The sequence below is a fragment of the Neofelis nebulosa genome, chromosome 16, assembly GCF_028018385.1.
Source record: "Neofelis nebulosa isolate mNeoNeb1 chromosome 16, mNeoNeb1.pri, whole genome shotgun sequence".
Classification (NCBI taxonomy): domain Eukaryota; kingdom Metazoa; phylum Chordata; class Mammalia; order Carnivora; family Felidae; genus Neofelis; species Neofelis nebulosa.
In genome coordinates this window covers 61,281,907-61,303,579 of record NC_080797.1, presented here as the reverse complement: position 1 = coordinate 61,303,579, position 21,673 = coordinate 61,281,907, and the positions used below count along the sequence as shown (strand labels likewise).

Genomic DNA, 21,673 nt, shown 5'->3' with positions numbered 1-21,673 from the left:
GACAGAGCATGAACGGGGGAGGGGCAGAGAGAGAGGGAGACACAGAATCGGAAACAGGCTCCAGGCTCCGAGCCATCAGCCCAGAGCCTGACGCGGGGCTCGAACTCACGGACGGCGAGATCGTGACCTGGCTGAAGTCGGCCGCTTAACCGACTGCGCCACCCAGGCGCCCCAAGATGCCACATTTTCAAGTTTATTTCAAGATGCGCATTCTGTCTTTGAGAAAGCAGCAAAAATCTCAACAAGGTCTCACTTTTAAATGTTCTGTGCTCATCCTGGAAATAACATTCTGACTTCTCTGTACTATTCCCTAAACTCACAGCCCTTATCACACACTTTAGTGCAGACAAGAGGAGCCTGTGCCCATAATCTAGAATTCTGAGAAACAAGTGTTCTTAAAGTTGGCATCTCTAAAATCGATCCTTTAGAAACCAACCAGGAGCTACTTTTAAGAGCCCCTTAATACAGACTTTAAGCAATTTACCCCTGTGTTAAGAAAAAGAACCAAGAAACCAAATTGTTTAAAGAGGATTTAAATGAGTCAGGTTGGTTTGCAAGTGTGGACTTTGACTTTGATATCTTACCATTTCGTGACTTAGAAAACAAATTATTTTGTGTGCGATTTAACCACCAAAAACAAGTGCCTGCCTAACTGCATTGCTTTGCCTCATTTGCTTCCTAGAAGCCTATTTTAGTATTCCCCAGTTCTGTGTGTGTGTGTGTGTGTGTGTGTGTGTGTGTGTGTGTGTGTGTGTGTGTGTATTTACTTGAGAGAGAATGTGAGCAGGGGAGGGGCAGATAGAGAGGGAGAGAGGATCCCAAGCAGGCTCCACACTGGCCGTGCAGAGCCCAATGTGGGGCTCGAACTCATAAACTGTGAGATCATGACCTGAGCTGAAATCAAGAGTAGGATGTGCAACCAACTGAGCCACCCAGATGCCCCAGTGTTCACCAGTTCTCTAAAGCTTTATTGAGTACTTTGTGTATGCCAGGCACCTCGCAGAGTGTGGAGGTACAAAGGTAAATAAAGCATAGAGAAGGGGGTTCCAGTGCATAATAGTTTCAGTACAGTGTGGTACAGAAGTGCTATAGGGAATCAGGGGCTGCCAGAGAAGGCGTCCTGGAGGTGTAATATCTGACTTGAGCCCCAAAAGATAAAGAATCCACTGGGTGAAGGAATGAGGGAAGGGCCAGCTTTTGTGGTTGTAAGTAGCAGCTCCAAAATGAACAGACACACAGACTAAAGAAAGGGTATATGGACTGTGTGGGGAGCCACCAGGTTAATGAAGCTAGAGAAAGAGGCAGGATTCTGGCCACAAGGGTCTTAACCTACAATACTGAGGAGTTTGAACTTTATCCTATAATGGATAGGGTAGGGGTGATACTGAAGGGCTTTTTAATAAGGAGGGTGAGATGATCAGAATTGTGTTTTCAATAACTCATTCTGCCAATAGGGGTTGGGGCTAGATTGAGGGAATCATGAAGGGTGGCCAGGAAGCCATTTACATCTTAGTAAAAGGTCTCGATTCAAACCACCTTGCCTTGCCCTTCTCTGCTTTACATGTTTGGTAAAGAGTATCTTGGTACAAAGCCAAATGGGCAGATGAAAAGAAATGATGAAAAACAGAATCAGAAGTGACAGCCTTTTCAGGGTTAATTTTAATATGATGGTTGCTGAAGCATAGCAGAGTCTGTAAGCCTTTGCAAATTACATGCATACATTTCATTAGTTTGGATGTAGGCTATGCAGAAATCCATTGGTGAGAACTAGGGAAGACTTTACAGGTGACATTCACCTATGGTCCTCTAGGGCTTGAAGACCTGTCACAACAGGCCAGTATGCCTCCAGGTATTCTGCATCCTACTAAGGATCTCCCGAGAGTCCACCAATGAAACAGGGAGGAAAGGAAGCAAAGAGCTGTGAGGACTTAGTGGATATCCTGACATGTATATTCAGGTCTCCAGGGAAGCGTGGCAAAGCAGAAGCTAGGAAAATTTGCCAAGCCAAGTGCTCTTGTAGATAGAAACAGTAGAGCAGCATAATATTAAGCCTTGGTACTTCAAGAAGAGTCCTTATATATTCAGCCCTCAATTATTTGTTTAGTATTTCTTTTTTTTTCTTTTTTTTTCTTTTTTTTTTTTTTTTTTGGATGAAAAACTCCCTTCTGACTGCTAGGAACCAGATATAAGAATTTCTTTAGCATAAATGTATCCTCATTCTCCATAACAGAATTTCTGATTCTGTAGGCCTGAAGTGAGGTCTCAGAATTTGTGTTTCTTTGCTAATAAGTTCCCTGATGACACTGATGCTTGCTTCTGATCTGGGAACCACACTTTGAGAACTGCTACTGTACAGACTTAGAAATGTGACTCTCTCAAGAATTTAATAAAGTCTCATACATATGGTTCTTGGTGTAACTTTAGTGGAAATCAATGATCTGGAGGTTCAGTAAGGCCAGCCCTATACAGCTCTAATTTTAATTCAGTATTGACTGAGTGACTACTGTATGCACAACCTCTGTATTATAAAGCTACAAGGTGGGAAGAGATTTAGTCCTTGTCTTGGTCCCTCTAATGAAAAAAATAAGAGGGGCACATGACTGGCTCAGTCAGTAGAGCATGTGACTCTTGATCTCAGGAATGTGAGTTCAAGCCTCGCATTGGGCATAGAGCTTAACTTTTTAAAAATTGGATGGGGGTGCCTGGGTGGCTCAGTTGGTTAAGCATCTGACTTCGGCTCAGGTCCTGATCTCATGGTCCCTGAGTTCGAGCCCCGCGTCAGGCTCTGTGCTGATAGCTCGGAGCCCGGAGCCTGCTTCAGATTCTGTGTCTCCCTCTCTGTCTGCCCCTTTCCTGCTCTCTCTCTCTCTCCCAAAAATAAACAAACACTAAAGAAAAAAATTGGATATACGGATGGATGGATGGATGGATGGATAGAGAAAGAAAGAAAAGAAGAAAAGAAAAGGGAAAAGAAAGAACGGGGCACCTGGCTGGGTCAGAAGAGTGTGCAACTCTTGATCTTGGGGTTGTGAGTTCAAGCCACACTTTGGGTGTAGAGATTACTTAAATAAAACTTAAGAAAGAAAAAAGAGGAGGTGCCTGGGTGACTCCGTTGGTTAAGCATCCGACTTCAGCTCAGGTCATGATCTCACGGTTCATGGGTTCGAGCCCCGCATTGGGCTCTGTGCTGAGAGAGAGCTCAGAGGCTGGAACCTGCTTCAGATTCTCTGTCTCCCTCTTTCTCTGCCCCTCCCCTGCTCATGTTCTCTCTGTCTCTTTCTCTCTCTCTCAAAAATAAACATTAAAAAAAAAGAGCGAGAACTGCCACACAAGGGAAAACATGAGAAGTCGCAAAAGAGAACTAAATCATACAATCCACATATCCAGGAGGTCCCAGTAATCCAGGCAGAGCACATGGAGGAGCTGTACTCAGTTACATGTTGCTGTGTAACAAACTACCCAAAACTCAGTGGCTTAAAACAGACACTGGTTATTCTCTCTCACAAGTCCATGTGGTGACTTAGCTCAGCTGGGTGGTTTTTCTGTTCAGCATTGTGTTGTCTGGGACCACAGTACTTTAGAAGCTCTACTAAGCTGGCATGATCTAAGACAGCTTAGTCACATAGCAGTAATTCATGCTGGCTTTTGGCTTGGAATCCAGAGGAAGCTGTTAATTGGAGCGCCTTAACTCTCCTGAGTGTGGCCTCTTGGCGTGAGAGCAGGGCCCTGAGATGGAACATTCCAAACATGAAAAAATGGAATCTGCAGGTCTCTTAAGAGCCAGCCTCGGAAGTTACAACATAGGTCACCTCTGCTGCGTTCTACTAGTCAATACAAGTCACAAGGCAAGCCTAATTCAAGAGGAAGGAAATGGCCTACCTTTAGATGGTAGGAATAGCAAACAATTTGCAGCCATCTTTAATTAAGCCTTACAGGATTAATAGGGTTTAAGAGGCATAGCGTTCTAGTGGGAAAGGGCTCTAGAGAAAGAAATATCAAGTCTTCAATTTGACCTGGCGAAAGCGTACCTGAAAGGGTCCTGGGAAGGTAGAATGGGACCGTGCTACACAGGGCTTTGAATTGCAGATGAAAGAGCTTAGACTTATACCGACAAACTTTGAAGACTGTAGAGAACCTATCAATGATTCTGTCAGCATGATATAGTTGGGGGATGATTCTCAAGGCTCCAGACTACTTCTGTCTTTCTCTGTAAAGCCCAGTGTTGAGAGCTCTGGATTTGGCTTCTCTTCCTAAGATGTGGGAGTAGGTCCTCACTCTTTAGGTTATTGTAAACGATGCCACATTAGCATCTTGAAAGATGAGAGAAAGAGCCCTGGCAGTGCTACAGGACGGGCCAGAATAGGAGTCGAGGGACAGGTAGCTCTGTGCCAGACCTACCTAGGCTTTTTCCTGCTGCATCAAAGGTTAGTACTTAGTCTTGCCCTTGTCTTTTCCCCACAGTAATCCTCCACTGAGTGAAGAGATGTTGCCTCCTGGGGAGTGGATGTGTCACCGGTGCACTGTTCGCCGAAAGGTAATAATGGTGCTTTCTGAAAGCTTTGCTCAGAATGCCAGATCTAGAGCACTGATATTCTAGAGCTGAGACGGCCTGGCCCTGAAGGCATTTTCGTCCCTTCTTCTTGTCTTTTCCAGCCCTGGAATCACCCTCACTCTCCCCATGGTGACTGTTTGGAATCCAGTAGGGCCTAAAATCCAAACATGGGCTGCTGAAATGGGCAGAAGAGGTGTGTTAATTTATTGAGCCATGTTCATTCACTAGTGACAGGAGTAGACTGAGGAGTTGTAGACCTCCTGAAAAATGGCCTGAATGTGGCAGTTCTATCCCTGACTGAAAATAGCTGAAGAAAAGCAAGGCTGCTTCTCCAGCTTGATGGAAGAAGGATGCCCCTCACCCCAAGGCAAATAAGGCTTGGCTGGGTGTGTGGGAGAGTACTCGGAAGCCTTTTGTACCCCAGGTTGCCTAATCTCTCTTTAGCTCCCCTTCCCTTGGCTTTGATAGTTCAGTACTGGCTTTGAGAACATGATTTTCTACTTTGAGAACTTTTGTGGGGTGCAAAAGCTAAATTCCTCTTTATCAAAAAAGGAAGTAGCTGTTTTTCCAGTCAGAATATGAGAGACCCAATCCTCAAATTAGAGGCTGTGAATTAGAATCTGTCTATGAACTGTAAACCATCCCCTTCCCTCCCCCCACACTAATCGCACACCAAGCAACTTGCCTTTGTTGTGACATCACTTCTGTTTTCCTGGCCCCTGAACATGATGTCACAATGAATGATGATTTCCTTGGTTGCAGAAACAGGATGAGATGATTCAGAGATTGTGGTTTATGTGTGTAACAGTTTTCAGCCTTTAAGAAGGTAAACAGACTTTTATTTTTCAACATCTGCGCACGGGTTCTTATTAAAAGGCAAGGCAAGGCCAAGTCAGCCAGTTAGCCCCAGCTATGGTTTGATTGCCCTGAAGTCCACAAACCAGGCTGTCCTCCAGCCTAACCACCTGTCCGCATCTCTCCCTGTGCATCCCCAGTTAGGTTAGAGCAGAGCCAGTTAGAAGCACCTACCAGCCAGGAGGCCTTTCAGAAACCTGCCACTCCAGAAACTGGACGTGAAAGAAAAAGTAAAACCAGGAAAAGAGGGTGGAGAAGAAGAACTAACATTATTTTAGTGCCCGTCAAATGCTGGGTATTTTGCATGTGTTCTCTCATTTGATCCATGCAGTCGTTTGGGGTGCCGGTGATAGTACCTCCATTTTAGAAAGGAAGAAACTGAGGCTTACAAATGTAGAATGAGGACTCAAAAGAATTAACAGAGCCAGATTGTCTTACTCCAAATTTCTATTGCCTCTTCATCAGTTTTCTAGAAACAGAGCTGCTTGACAGGGATTACAGTAGCCTTTTTCTAACGTAGTGTGCTTTCCCCGAAATGCCACAGTGACATGCTCTCAAATGGGCTTTTTTGCCTACCAGTGCCAAATCTGCCTTTTCCACCGCCACTACCTCTATCCCTCTTTGGCCTCCTGTAGTTACGCTGAAGTGGACTGAAGTGATTCATCCTTTGGGCCTCGTTAACCTTTGATGTTCAGGTCCTGTTCCTAGTGGAGGCTAGATCTTCCCCCGACTCAGCCATCCCTTTCACATATGTCACCCTCTGTCTCCACCATATCTTTGAAAGGAGGAGAAGAAAGGTTTTACTAGTCTTACTTTACAGACAGGGAAACTCCTGCCCACCAACCTGAGTCATCCAGGGTCATAAGCAATCAGTGGCAGAACTGGGACAGATCCCGGGTCTCCTGGTTAGAGACCAGTGTTAAACCTTCATTGGACTGCTCTTTGGAGTCCTAGAGGAAAATGTAATGCCAGTCGTCCAGTCCTACTGAATAAATATAGTCTTTTTCCATTTCCCCACATTCCCATTTGAAGAAGTGTCCTTTCCAGAGTCCTAGTAAAACTTGAAATACTGAAAGCCACCATTCTCAGACACTGTGGTCGCTGGGTGGCTACCTTCCACACACAACCCCACCACCTTGCAGTGTAGTTACTTTCCCTGTCAGCACCCAACCTCCCTGGACAGGGACCTCTGTTTGCCTATCTTACCTTTGCTTTTGCAGACTTTATTTTGAGCAAAATTCTTAAACCCATTCAGGAGGTCAGGATGCTCCATGGCAAACTACAGTGATGTTGAGTCCTGCTATATTTTTCTCACCGTTCTCACTTAGCCTCACTAAATTTATTCTCGCGGTGGTAACTTTTAATCCCTTTACCCCTGTACTTTGTATAGAGATGGTGTGCATCAAATGATGACTTCAAGTAAATGATGTGTGATAAATGTGCGTAATTGTTTCTAACTTTCCCTGCCGTCTGGTGATTCTCTGCTGCAGTTTCGCCAGCTTTAGTTTAGTTCAGCTGTAGTTTTGTCAACTTGGACAGACCCGTGTTCCAAGTCCCCAGGTGGATGAGTCTGTAACATGTTGGAGAATTTCATAATTTTGGCTAGTGGTCTTTGTAGTATCCATCTCTTTCTGTTTTGTGGTACTTTATGTGATGGGCCTACCTGTTCATTTGCACAGAAACGAGAGCAGAAAAAGGAGCTGGGCCACGTCAATGGACTGGTGGACAAATCCGGCAAACGGACTACATCTCCCAGCAGTGATACCGACTTGTTGGACAGATCAGCCAGCAAAACTGAACTCAAGGCCATTGCCCACGCCCGGATCCTGGAGAGGAGAGCCAGCCGGCCTGGCACGCCCACATCCAACGCCAGCACAGAGACCCCCACCTCTGAGCCGAATGACGTCGACGAGGACATCATTGACGTGGACGAGGAGCCAGTGGCAGCTGAGCCGGACTATGTGCAGCCCCAGCTAAGGCGGCCCTTTGAGCTGCTGATCGCTGCCGCCATGGAGCGGAACCCCACCCAATTTCAGTTGCCCAATGAACTGACTTGTACCACTGCACTACCAGGTTAGCCAAAGTGTCACGTTCCCGCCCCCCACCCCAGCTGCCCCAAAAGACTACTGTCCAGCCAGAGGGCAGTGCTGCCTGTGGGATCACCGGGCGAGTAGCCACTCTCATGTTCCTGTTCTTTGTTCTTCCTGGACATCTTTGAAGGTTTTTGCCTTGACCGTGCTTATTCAGTTTTCTATTTTCTGCCCTTCAAGGTATCCCCTTTTTAAAAATATAGGTAATATATTCACATGGTTCAAAAGCCGAAAAATATAAAAAGGCTTAAAATGAAAAATTGCCCTTCCACCCCTGTCTGCCATTTGCCTGATCTCTACCTTCATATCCCTCTCAGATAACCACTGTTTGGTTCTTGTGTATCTCCTTCTGGAATTTCTTTGTGCGTATATAAGCAAAGAAATATAATATGCTCAGTATTTTCCCTTTAAATAGCTTATTTGGTATACTGGTCTGCATCTTGCTTTTTTCACCTCACAGTATGCTCTAGAGATCTTATCATATTAATGTAGACATTCCTCAGTTTTTATTAATGGTTGCATAATAGTCTATCATATAGACATGACATAATTTATTTCACTGATCTCCTATTAATGGACATTCAGGTTGTTCCTGATCTTTTGTTATTATAGATGCTTCTTCAAATCTGTAAATATAACATTGTGTATCTGTAGGGTAAATTCCTACTGTTCGAATTGCTGGGTTACAACTATGCATTTATAGTTTGATAAAATGTTACCAAATTGCCCTTTTTTTCCCCTTTAATCATGTCTTCTACTTGATGCCACAAAGCTTCTGGATGTTATTTTCTTTTTCCCAGAGAAAGTGAAATTGGCAGGCTTAAGAATGCTGTTCAGTCAGCAGGAGGTATATAGAATCAAAACTTTTCTGATTTCTATAAAAATGCAGTAAAATTATAGTCTTTTCTTTAGCCACCTCCACAGAACAGTCTTTGTTGACCATTTGACTCGGGCATGTGTATTTCTTAGGTTGCAGTATCTAACAACCTAAGCTTCTGACCACTTCATGTTTGCAAAACATAGATGTGTTTCTGCCACAGAACAGGTGACTTCAGACCATAGTTCTGATTTATGTCTCAGTGTTCCTTTTCCTCCCTTCCTATTTTTTTTTCTCATTTGAAACCAGCCGAGGGGGTCTCAGAAAGAGACCTGTGTCTAGGCTGTGGCACATGCTCTTACGGAGATCTGTTCCCACTTATTGTTGTTTCCATATCCCAGACTAGGAACTCTGCATCCAAGAGAGTTCAGCACCATCAATTTCTCTTCTAGGTTCTAGCAAGAGGAGAAGAAAGGAGGAAACCACGGGAAAAAATGTTAAGAAGACACAGCATGAGTTAGATCACAATGGTCTTGTTCCCTTACCAGTCAAAGTATGCTTCACATGTAACAGGTATTTTTCGTCCATACTAAGGACCCTTCCCCATATTCAGCAAATGAGGTTTTTTCTCTCTTCCATCATCTCTCCCAAACTCTATCTGTTAAATGGGGATAACCCATATTCTGATGGTATGAGTGCAGAGACTGAGTGACTAATTGACCAGAGCCTTGACTGTCTTCACAGCAAATTCCCTTAAGTACTGTAGGCTGTGTTTATAGAGGCTCGAATAGGAGGGGTTGGACTTAAACAGAAGCGTGAGATATTTTGACTAGCTAGCAGGAGGAACCGTGGCCAGCAGAGACACAGGTCCCTGGAAAGGGCAAATAACTTTTTAAATCACCAAAGATGAGTTTAAAAGCAGTACAAGTATCCATGGTAGCTAACATGCATCAGACTGGATGACTTCCAAAAGCCTCCAGGCTGCCCCAGTTGTAGCTTCCCTGAGACACTGGTTTCCTTCAAATAGGATCTCCTCAGTGACGGGAACCAGCTGCTTCAATTACTGACGCTGGACTTACTGGCCTGGGTATCTTAGAAGGGCAGGATAGCAGGAGAAAATAGCCATCAAAAAGAAATGTTCCCAAAAAAAGGAAAGAAAGAAAGAAAGGTTCCACAACAAAAGCTATAGGGAACTAGATAGTAGGGCAGCAGAAAGAACTCTGAGCCAGGCCCAGACTGAGGCTCCAGTGCATCTCAGGGACCCAGGGAATATCATAGTTACTTGCTGAAGCCCCTCCCTTGAACTGTGCATATACATGAATACATCACAGAATTCTTTCCCAACACAACTCTTCCTGTGTCATTTTTGCTGGGTGCTTCACGCAGAAGAGAAATCCTTTCTTGCTGTAGTGTAAGACTCTAGAAACAGGGCTAGAGGGATTTTTTGTTGTTGGGGTTTTTTTTGTTTGTTTGTTTTTTTAAATAAGGTAGTTACTTTCTTTTAAGGAGTAGAAAAATCAGAGCGGAGTTGGCTGTCTTCCCCCTGTGGGCACTGAGCATTGATCATTCCTGCTCTGACAGCCACTTTAGCTATACTCCAAATAAACATTCACTTCCCCACAAGACACATTCCTCTTAGAGAATAATGGAGAGCCTGGTGGTAGCCCCCAACTTCATCCATCTTCCTAACTGAGTGTAACTGATCACTGGGGGAGGAGGCCCTGGGAGAACGTTGTGAGGATTAAGGAGAGGCTATTCCATAGTGCACAGTTGGTTTGAATTCTCCCATCTTGCCACAGAAATGGCCTACATCTCTTTTTTGCAGGAGCTGCCGTGTGGCCCCTCTCATCCAGTGTGACTATTGCCCCCTCCTGTTCCACATGGACTGCCTCGAGCCACCGCTCACTGCCATGCCCCTGGGCAGATGGATGTGTCCGAATCACATCGAACATGTGGTGGTAAGCACAGCATTGTCCCTTCTGTTCTCTCTGGGCACAGCCAGGGCATGGCCTGATTCAGTAGAAAGCATAGTAAGGTCAGCTTTGTACCAGAGTTCGCTATGTAATCTCTCAAATACGGATTTCTGCAGACCATCCTACTCAGTTCCAATCACTTTGACATGTCTCAGCTGTGCGTTTTGCATTTTCCCACAATGCCTTGTTTTAGCTGTACAGGCAGACTTGATTGTTTATACATAAATTTATTCCATGGTGAATTGAGCAGTTGATGTTATAGCCATGAAGGGGGGGGTGCGTATATTCGATCCAACTCATGGGAATAAATGTTCTCGTGGTAACTGCCTCTGTATTTTCCTGTCTCTTATTTTTAGAGGGAGCAAACAAGAAATTCTAAAATGTTTATTCTCATATCTCAGGAATGACAGGCAGTCAAATCCCAGTAACTTGGGAGAATTGAAGAATTGACATGGATAACAGTGTTCCAAACATTCAGCCATTTATTGAACACTAACGTGTCCTAGGCATCCCATGAGGATCTTCCCCTTCTCTTTAGTTTTTGACCCCCACCTTACCATGGTGCATGATAGTAAGTAAGTTGTTGAATGAATGACTGGTGTAAGGGTCCTTTTATCTTATCTCCCAGGAGTCTTGGGTACATTTTCCAGACGCTTCCTGGGGCTAAAACAGAACTGTAGTTTGCTATCTCCAAAAGAGGCTTAGGCTTAGGCCCTTTCCTTCTAGGCACTAAGAACAGCCGTTTACAAGGTTGAATGGGTGAGGGCTTCAGAAGAGCAGCTCCCTTATAAGTTCAGCCTTTCCAGATTAAAAAGATTATTGCTTAAGACGTTGTGTATAAGATGGTAATGACCACGGAATGTCTTTTGACCCTCAGCATGACAGAGTGCTCCTCACATTGCACTGAGGAGCCTTGGTTATAGACTTGCACACATGGGGCAAAAACGTTTGCTTTGGCCTCTTCATTTGGCTAACGCTGCTCAGAAAGGTTTATGTAGGAGGAAGCTTCTCTCCAAGCTCAGTTACGAGTGTTTCATTTTGCCTCCTGCCAAACCAGAAAAAAACTACCATCAGCTATACGCCCAAATATGAATCTTAAAGAGCAACTTTCCAACAGATGAAAAATTATTAATTAGATAATTTATTTACTTAGCCACTTAGGGGTTTTTCCTACCTTACTAATCATGAAGCTTCTGAGCAGATCTTTTTTGCATTAAAGTTTAGAGGGAAAGTGGCATAGTTTTTATATGCCTTTTGTATGCTTCTGCGCAAAATTCTTTCTTCCCTCCCTTCGGCCTCTTAGAGCAGCCCAGGTTTTCCTCCTCCTCTAGAGCAGGACTGTGATATCCAGATGGGCTCACTAATGTTCCCTGGTATGTTGGAAGAGGAATAGAGCAGAGCATACAGGATTCTGGTGCTGATCCTTGCTGTTAGCCAAGCTCCTATATAGGAAACCGTCCTGCTTCCCGTGGGAATGAGTGCCTTGCTAGAAAGGGAGTCTGGGTCTCGAGGGCCAAGGCCCCGCCTGTCCTCTGAAACCTGTGCTCTGTTAGGGTCCACTGGCAAAAGGTGGTCTGAGCTGTCAGGCTGGATTTGAAGGGTACTTGTGACTAATTTCCTATTTCCTGTCCCCCTCAAGCCTCTCTAGGGAATAGGAACATACCAGTTTTCCCTCTCTGGACCAGGCAGGACTGAGGGAGAAAGTCTTACTGGTGTTCCCTAGCCCTCTGACAGGGGTGTTGACGTATCAGCCCCTGACAGAAGGAACCTATTTGGCCAAGGGCTTCTATTTTTCAGACCTAGAGGATAGTTAGTTGGGAGGGGATGCCTTTTGAGGGTCATTGTAAAAGTGTGTCTGCTTTGTCCCTAGCTGAACCAGAAGAATATGACGCTGAGCAATCGGTGCCAGGTGTTTGACCGTTTCCAGGACACCATTTCGCAGCATGTGGTCAAAGTGGACTTCCTGAACCGAATCCACAAGAAGCACCCTCCTAACCGCCGAGTGCTCCAGTCAGTCAAAAGAAGAAGCTTGAAGGTGAGTCCCAACCTGGAGCAGGCTGGAGAGTGGGCTCTGATTGCTTTCATGGGATAGACAGAGGATTGTGGTCCCAAATTTATAGACAGGGAGACTGAAGCCCTGAGATTTGTCTGTGGTGTCTCAACAAGTGGTGAATGTGACCACACATTTTAATACTTGAGGGTGGTGGTCAGGATTACCAAGGCCAAACCCCAAACTCTGCAAGTCTTCAGTTCTCCTGATGAGTGCTCGTTAGCCCCTTCCGCCAGACGGATGTGCTCTGCTATTGCCACCCCCGGCCTGGTACTCATGCTATCTGTTCCTGGGAGGTGGCCCCTTTCCACGAGCTGTCTGGCGGGGTGAAGGTGATGGTGATGAAGCAGAGACCCATGTGGAAGGGAGGAGCTATCCCAGCTGAGAAACTTAAGAGGAAAATGCCTAAAGGAGAGTTAAATCTGTTTTTCCAAGGTGCTGGTAACATATAACGAATATTCCAAGTTGTGGCCTTGCCGTAATAATATCTGACATTCTTGTATGCACTTGACAGTTGCTAAAGTGTCAACTTTAGCTGAGATCTGCTGAGATCAACAGAAAAAATTCCTTTATTGAAAAGCATTTGGTGGTGTTGAGGCTGTTTCTCAAAAGCCATTCAGTTTCCTCATTCATTTAACCTAGAGAGCCCAACACCGTGGACCCACATAGAAGCTTGATTTTTCTCTTTTTGGAATAATCCTGCACACAGGCTGTGCTGTGTGCCAGTGGAGACCAGCAATTCTCAAATATGGCCACTTGGTGGCAGCAACGCTTTAAATCACTCACCCGACTCCCATCACTTCCAGTGGATGTCAGCGCTAGCAAGCTAGCAAGATGTTAACTGTTGGAAATTGTATAACAATCTCTTAAGTGTGTAAATATTTATACTTCAATATAAATACCGGTTTCTAAAATTAAATCAAGGTGTTTTCAGTTGGGGGTATTATAGAGGTGGCATGCCTCATATCTCAGTAAAACAGATCTGAAAGTAAACTAAACTGTGTAATTCACCATGTGGATTTGGAAGAGAGCCTGGCGGCTGAAGTGAACAGTCCCAGAAAGCCTTGAGAAAATTCTATTTCACAATGCCCTCTCCCCCTTCAAAGGTTTCCCTATTCTTCCCCCCTCCCCTTCATGTTTATTTATTTATTTTGAGAGAGAGAGGAAGCAGAGCACAAGCAGGGGAGGGGCAGAGACGGGTGAAGGGGTGGGGAGAGAATCCCAGGCAGGCTTTGCACTGTCAGTGCAGAACCAGACGCGGGTTCATGTCCTGAACCATAACATCATGACCTGAGTGAAATCAAGAGCCAGATGCTCAACCAGCTGAGCCACCTGGGTGCCCCAAGCTTTCCCTATTCTTGAGGAAAATCCAAGGGCACGAGTCGCCTGAATAGCACCTTTTTTTCCTTGCAGGGCAGACAAGTATTTTTGTTATAGCACGGGGACAGGACACGTGGGCAGAAAGAGCTGCCTGCTGAGCATTCCGTACTGGACAATTTGAGAGTGAAGTGAGGACTGTGGTAGCACAGGACGGTGGTGGACAGTGTTCCAGCTCTGACCTGAACCATCCTCATTGTTGATGTAGAGCAGGGCAGCAAAATTGGCTAAGAACTTTGTGTTAGGGATTCCTCTTCCTGCTACCCCTTCACTCTTCGCCAAGGGGGGCAACCTTAGGCTTGCCTACCACTCCATTCCTCCCCCTCCCCTTCCTGTCTGACTTTGGACAAGCCCATGGCACCAGCCACCACCGTTAATGGTGCTGTCTCTCATTTCCATATCTCTTGACTTTCTCCTCATGTCTGGATTCATATCTGTCTGCCCATCCCACAGACACTTCAGTCTCAACTTACCCAAGACCGAAAGTCTTCTGCCTCCAAATCTGCTCTTCCTCTTGTATTTCCTGTTTCAGTGAATGACCGCAATCTCCACCCGGTCCTTCAAGGCAAAATTCTGGGAACCGTTTTCAGTTCTTCTGTTATCCTCCATAGGGACTCGGTCACCAAATCTGTTCTCCAAATGTTTTCCAAGTCCGTCATGTGCTTCCACATCTCTTTGCCTTATATGCTGCTCCCCTACCCTTATTTCCCCTTTGTCTGCCTGGAAGTTCTCAACTTCCAAGTCTCAAATACTGCCTTCCTATAAAATCTGTCCTTGTCCCCCAGACAGAAACAAGCACTCTCCTCCATATTTTTAATAGTTCCTTAGCCATGCCTCTATTCTAGGACCCATTACACTGTATTGTAATGTTTATCTCCCCCAACGAGACTGTGAGCTCCTTGAGGGCAGAGCTTAAGTTTTCTTCATCTCTGGATCTCTAGGACTGGGTACAGTGTCCAGACTCAGGAGGTACTCAATAAATGTTGGTTGAATGTATGAATGACTCTTGGCTTGTTGTGTGGCTCTTTCATCCTTACATGGCATGATTCAGAACGTGTCTTCTGTCTTTGTACAACAAAGAGGTCTTCAGTTTCATGAGTCATGAATGAGTGGACGAAGAAAACTGACATTGACTGAGTGCTTATCACAGGCCAGACTTCGTGCTGAGCATTTCCACTGTAAATGTGACCTCCTTTGACGTTTTACCTCTCAGATACGGCTTACTCTCCCAAACTTGATGCTGAGCAGTGAGAGCCTAGAGAGTACCACTCTGAAGCTGTGTCCAGTGTCAGCCCTACACTTCTTTAGGCCAAAGCAATGGTTTCTGGCTTCTGCGGGCCGTAGACCTGAATGAAGAAGGTGGGGGACGGGGCGCACGCCTGTCGTTTCCAGCTCTGTGCCTTCTCTAGCTAATGCGTGTGTGTCTGAGGCACAGAGCGGTTGCAGCCCACTGAGCCTCCTTGTCTTAGTGGACCCCAGAGTGCACGATGGTCCCGCGGGCATCAGCACCGCAGACAGAAGAGGCAGAATCAACTGGACGTGTCGGCACTACCTCCGTCTCCTCCTCCTTCTATACTAAACAGGTTCCCGATGCTATAAAATCTCAGTACCAGTTTCCACCCCCTCTCATTGCACCCGCGGCCATTCGGGATGGGGAGCTGATCTGCAACGGGATCCCCGAGGAATCACAGACGCACCTTTTGAACTCTGAGCACTTAGCCACCCAGGCAGAGCAGCAAGAGGTGAGTGAAGGCAGGGCTGGGATTCCAAAGCCAATCTTCCTTCCTTCTCACCACAGCTGTTACTGGAAGTAGCCTCAGTGCCATTCCCATCCCCATCTTCTGCAATCCCACCGACCCCCACTCTCCAGCCCCCAGTGGTTGAATATTCCAGAGAGAACCTCTGGCTGATATTCTGAGGCAAGTAAAAGAAATACAGTCAAGCAGTCTGTTTTTCTCCATCCGTCCCCCAGCGTGCTGTGAGATGAGCAAGTCTGTCTTGCAGAAAGAGACCAGTAGACCCATAGAGAGGTTAGCTGATAGGGCTGGACACACAGCAGTTGCTTAGGGTACTTGCTGGATATTGGTTCACAAGGTGAGCTCTGCCGACCAGGGTGTTGGCTGCTGAGTATACCAACAAGTCTTGCTTGGGAATGGAAATGGAATCTTATCAGAAGTCAAGCACACCTTTTCTGGCATTTGCAGTGGGACCTTGGAAACAGTGTTTATCAGCTGTGCTGTAGCCCTGGCCTCTGGGGCAGGAAGGACCAGCGCCTCCCAGGCCTCTCACCCTCCTCTCCTCTCCTCTCCTTCCATTGCAGTGGCTCTGTAGTGTTGTTGCGCTCCAGTGCAGCATATTGAAACATTTATCTGCTAAGCAGATGCCTTCGCATTGGGACTCTGAACAGACAGAGAAGGCTGATATTAAGCCTGTTATTGTGACTGACAGCTCAATCACCACCTCCCTGCAAACAGCTGACAAGGCACCTACACCTTCCCACTGCCCCTTATCCTGCCCCTCGGGGATTAGCTCCCAGAACTCCCTGAGCTGCTCTCCACCCCACCAGCCCCCAGCCCTAGAGGACATCAGCTGCAGTTCCTGTGCGGAAAAATCCAAGAAAGCCCCCTGCGGGACTGCCAACGGGCCAGTGAGCACAGAGGTGAAAGCCAATGGCCCACACCTCTACAGCAACCCCACCGATTCCACGGACCCCCGGCGACTTCCAGGCGCCAACACCCCGTTACCAGGCCTCTCCCACCGACAAGGCTGGCCCCGGCCCCTCACGCCACCAGCGGCTGGGGGGCTTCAGAACCACACCGTCGGCATCATTGTGAAGACAGAGAATGCCACTGGCCCCAGCTCTTGCCCCCAGAGGAGTTTGGTTCCTGTCCCAAGCCTGCCCCCTTCCATTCCCAGCTCTTGTGCCAGCATCGAGAACACCAGCACTTTGCAAAGAAAGACTGTCCAATCACAGATAGGACCTCCGTTGACAGATTCAAGGCCACTGGGCTCACCCCCAAATGCCACCCGGGTGCTCACTCCCCCCCAAGCAGCAGGAGATGGTATCTTGGCCACAGGAGCCAACCAACGATTCTGCTCACCAGCGCCATCATCAGGTGAGTGGTGCTCAACCTGGGGGTGATTTGGAGTAGTTTCATGCTCTTTCTGGCAGTTAAACTTCAGAAAACACTTACGTTCCTGTGCATATTTCAGAGGACTTTGATCTCGGTCTTATTTGTCCTCTCCCCATTTATGTGATAGAGGAGAAAGCATGTGTTAACTTGTCCCCCGTTTTATTGGTGGGGTTGCTTAGGCTCTGAAAGTTTAAGTGATTTCCTTTAGGTCACCTACCGAGTCAGTGGCAGGATCGGAACCACGGCTGGGTCTCCTGACTCCACCTTCCCATTTCAGGCCTAGTCTTCTGCTTGTTTTGTTCCATCACCTTAGAGAAAGGCAGCATGATCTCTGGAACCCCTGTGGCCAGCCTGAGGTTCTAGGTGATGGCCTCCGTGTTTCATGATCCACACCAGAGACCAGGTCACACCTGATCCAGATTCTCAGAGCCCCCTGGTTTGAAGGAGCTTCCATGCCAGGGAAGGCAGAGTTAGAAAGCAACACCACCTTTCAGGATAGCTGCAGAGTGGCATGCCCAAAGAGGTTGATCCCGCCCAGAAGCTCACCCTTGGGCCACTTGCAGAAAGGCGGTCCCCTACACCCATACTTGGCCTAGTGTGGACCTGCTCTCTCAGCTGTCCCCAGTCAGCACTCTGGACCTCGAGATTGCTGACCCCGGCATCTGAACCAGGTTTCAGATGCTGCTGGAACCCCCTGTGGTCTCTCCCGTCTGAACTGAAGCTGGCCTCCTAGTCAGGTGGGAGTCTCGGTAACCAGGTGACTGTGACTTCTCTGCATGGGGGCCCCTGGTCCCAGGATGGCCCCTACCCTCAGGCTCTTTTCCTGTCTCTGTTTACCTCTAAATACCAGCCTGGATAGATCTTGCACCCTGTGAGTCGAACTTCAGGAGGCAGGAAACGCAGGGGCAGGCACCACTTAGTTGAATGACTGGAGGCAGCAGGGAGGTAGTCACGGCCCAGAGAACAAAGCCACCCTACCACATTTCCCAGAGCAGTAGATTTCACTGGTTCTCCGTGCTCTGGAGACTCCTGCGTGCCCGGGTGCATTGTCGTTCCATCTGCCCTTGCTCACCACACATTTTTAGCTCTAGGAGTTCCAGAGCCTATGGGGTGAGAATCAAGAAGGGAACATCACCTTGGGTCCGAAATCCAGACCTGTCTCGGCAGTGGGGGATTGGACCGGTGGGTTTCCCTCAGGCGACGTAAGTAACAGTCTTCCTGCTCCGTCCCCAGATGGCAAGGTCAGCCCCGGCACGTTATCCATAGGAAGCGCTTTAACCGTACCCTCTTTCCCAGCCAACTCTACTGCCATGGTGGACCTCACCAACTCATTGCGAGCATTTATGGATGTCAATGGAGGTGAGTGCGTGAGCTGCTGCTCTCCCACCAGCTGCTGCTGCGTGAAGGTGCTGTCCCTGCGTGGCATTCGAGCTCATTTCAGAAAAGGAACAGAAGGGATGCCTGACCTCCGAGGGCTGGGGATGTGGGTTAAGGAAGAAGGCTCCCTGCCACCTCTGCCTTCTACACGTGCTTATACACAGACTCCAAGGTGAAAGGAGAGTGGGACCAAGTTGAACCGGTGAGAAGAGAATTACTTGAGGCAGAATAAAACCAGGAGGGCCTTGTTCCCAAAGTCAAAGAGAATGGAGGCAGAGCTTGACCTCTGAAGAGAGGGTGGGTAGCAGATCTAAGCCTCCATGTCCGACATCCAGGCCTCCTCCACAGGCAGGCAGGTGGTCTATTTTGTTCTACCTTTCTAGGACCACTTAACCTAAAATCAAGCTGCCCACTGCAAGAGGCATCTGCACAGGCTGCATTGGGGTCCATCTCACTGCAAACGGCCAGTGAGATGCTGAGCTCTGGATCCTTAGGCCACTTTGTACTCTCGCCTGGTCGAGAAAAATCACTTGGCTAGATTTTAGAAATGCTTAACTATTTGCTCTGTGACCCTCACCTACTTCCACATTCCAATTCCTCCTCAGCTGCTTTTTTTAATCTCTCTCTTTGGTTAATAGAAATCGAGATAAATATGCTGGACGAGAAGCTGATCAAGTTTCTGGCCTTGCAGAGAATACATCAGCTTTTCCCCTCCCGGGTCCAAGCTTCACCGGGCAGTGTCGGGGCACATCCGCTGGCTTCTGGAGGGCACCACACAGAAGGTGCGCACGCACACCCCTGCCGCCGCAGCCCACCGTCCGATCTCCCCTGTGCATGTGAGCGGCCGTCTCCCCTCCTGAGGAGTCTGGGCTTTGACTATCTCAGTGTTCCATGTGTGCCTTTGATGGCCTTAATAAAGCGCCGTGGTTTCTTTTCCCAGAAAGCTGGAACAAAATCGCAACCACAGCTTTCACGTCAGACTCGGGGAAGTCTGTTGTAACTTTCGTGCTCATCCGCTTTGAGACACACAAAGCAGCTACGAATGCCTTTGGGTATATGTGGTGCACTTTCTGCTGAACTACTTCCAAATATTTGGGTTACAAAGGTTTCCCAAAAGGGAATTTTTCAAGTTCAAGGTGAGAAGCAGAATAGCAGTTGATCTAGGGGCACCTGGCTGGCTCAGTCAGTAGAGCATACAACTCTTGATCTCAGGGTCAGGAGTTCGAGCCCCATGTTGGGTGTGGAGCTTACGTTAAAAAAATGATGATGATGATGATGATGATGATGATGATGATGATGATGATGATAAAGTAACATTTGGGCTAGTCTCCTGAAAATTTTTCCCAAGACATTAACTGCTTTGGATATTCCTTTGAGCATTAACCCTTACTGAGCCGCAGAGCTCAGGCCCCGCTTCTGACCCACAGAATCAGAATTTGCATTTTGACAGGATCTCTAGTTGATTCCTATGCACATTAAAGTTCGAGAAACACTGGTCTGTGCCTACTGTTGTTTTGCTTGGCCTCCCTATAGTACATCTGGTATATCCCTGATAAACCAGTCAGCCCAGGAACTTAAAGTACTTTCATCTTTGAATTCTGTGACCACTTTCAAAGATGGTCTCTCTTACCCCGTGTTGGAAATGCTGTGGGTGGGGGGAGAGAGTGCCACCCTGAAGCAGCCCCGTGTCCAAGGTGAGTTTTTAAAGATGACTCATCTAGTGGGATTATTTTCTCTAGACCGTGAGCCAAAGGTCCAGGTTCTGAGTTTCTGAATGATCCTGTCCCTGTGTTTGTCTTGTAGTGCAAAGAAAGGAAGTACAGGCCCGAGCTGTGTTCTACCCTCTCTTGGGTTTGGGAGGAGCTGTGAACATGTGCTATCGAACCCTCTACATCGGGACAGGTGAGCCAGCTGGGGGCAGGGGGGGCACCGCATCTGTTCAGCCCTAGAAACTACCACCCCTTCCTGCGGAGGCCAGGAAGGGGTGAGGGAAACCCTCCCTCGGGCCGACTGGTTTAACCCAGCAGATATCTGGGCAAGAGGGACTAAGAAAGGAGACTATCGGTTGCTTGTCTTCCCTGCCTCAAGCCCTTTTGCTTTGGGCCCAGCGTGATATCAGGAGAGGGGAAAGTCAGCCGTGACTGCTGCTCAGTGAGGCATTTTAAACAAGCAGATAAAACCGGAGGAGAGGGCACATACTTTGTCCCTGGAGGTCTTTGAAAAAGTGATGGTGCTCACACACCCATAACCTTCAGTTAGTCCTGCATCTTGTACAGAGGGACAGTCAGATTAGCCTTTGGCCTAGAAATTTCCTTTCTTTCCAAAGATAGGATTTATGAGCCCCTCACCCCATGTTGTGCCCTCATGGAAATAACCCACCCTCTTCAGGAGCTCACTGTTCCCTTCTGGGCAGCAGCCACATGTTCTGAAGGAGATCAGCTGGCAGGGACACCTGTTCTTCAGAAGGGGCGTGGAAAAGACGTTGGTTTTTGTTCAAATATACAAGGAAGGGGCCCTGAGCTAGTCTCCCCCTAAGGTCTTCCCGGTGCCCACCCAGAAGCTAACTCCCTGCCCCCCACCTTCCCATGCATACACCTTACCGTCTGTTCTCTGCCTGCCTTTGCCTCTACTCCTGCCACCTTACAGGAGCTGACATGGACGTGTGCCTTACAAACTATGGTCACTGTAACTACGTGTCTGGGAAACACGCCTGCATATTCTATGATGAGGTGAGGGGTGGGGAAGGGGTGGGAGAGCTCTCACAGCCTGAGGCCTCTCCCAGGCACCAGGGTTTTGTTCAGTGCCCTGGGTGAGGGGAAGGGAGGTGGGAGGTCTTCTTTTCTTCGCTCGCTGTCATTCCTGGAGTAGAAGGGTCTTGGTGTGAAAGGGCATCCTGCCGTGCGTGACTAACGCTCCCTAGGAGCGGTGCTACCATTTCTCCTGAGGTTGGTCACGGGCTCAGCAGCCCACCCGGAAGCAGGGGAGGGGACCTGCATAGAAGGAAGCCAGGCCCTCTGTGCCAGCGAATAGCATTTCTACAGGAGGCAGAGTAGAGCAGTGGTGGGAGAGCGGGGGGGGGGGGGGGGGGGGGGGTGAGGGCCACTAGGAAGGTAGGCTTCCCTGAGGAGGTGAGTCTTGAGCCCCATTCTAAAGAGACAGGGCAGGGGGGCTTGACTGGGGAACAAAGAGAGCTCCCCAGGTAGAGCAGCACAGCCTTCTCCATGTGTCCTCTCTCCCCTTAGCCCCAGGCCCCACGCAGCAGACCACACATCTTATCTTCCCTCCTCCTCCTCAGAATACCAAACATTATGAGCTGTTAAACTACAGTGAGCACGGGACAACGGTGGACAATGTGCTGTATTCATGTGACTTCTCTGAGAAGACCCCGCCAACCCCCCCAAGCAGTATTGTTGCCAAAGTGCAGAGTGTCATCAGTAAGTCGGAGCCT

The 21,673-nt window shown here is 47.7% G+C and overlaps 1 protein-coding gene across 4 annotated transcripts in view; it reads left to right on the top strand.

Moving 5' to 3' along the window:
* The window catches only part of PHF12 (PHD finger protein 12), a 41,860-nt gene that overhangs the window by 18,580 nt on the left and 1,607 nt on the right, over window positions 1–21,673 (top strand). For 2 of the 4 annotated variants that reach the window (XM_058704247.1, XM_058704249.1), the window contains exons 3-14: window positions 4,462–4,534; window positions 7,087–7,480; window positions 8,767–8,887; window positions 10,140–10,272; window positions 12,158–12,322; window positions 15,298–15,456; window positions 16,035–16,830; window positions 18,082–18,207; window positions 18,864–19,007; window positions 20,029–20,127; window positions 20,872–20,954; window positions 21,521–21,659. In XM_058704247.1, the coding sequence (XP_058560230.1) occupies window positions 4,462–4,534; window positions 7,087–7,480; window positions 8,767–8,887; window positions 10,140–10,272; window positions 12,158–12,322; window positions 15,298–15,456; window positions 16,035–16,830; window positions 18,082–18,207; window positions 18,864–19,007; window positions 20,029–20,127; window positions 20,872–20,954; window positions 21,521–21,659 (2,432 nt within the window). Of the gene's footprint in view, window positions 1–4,461; window positions 4,535–7,086; window positions 7,481–8,766; window positions 8,888–10,139; window positions 10,273–12,157; window positions 12,323–15,297; window positions 15,457–16,034; window positions 16,831–18,081; window positions 18,208–18,863; window positions 19,062–20,028; window positions 20,128–20,871; window positions 20,955–21,520; window positions 21,660–21,673 lie in introns of all 4 variants that reach the window. The other 2 variants (XM_058704246.1, XM_058704248.1) reach the window with 1 other exon arrangement.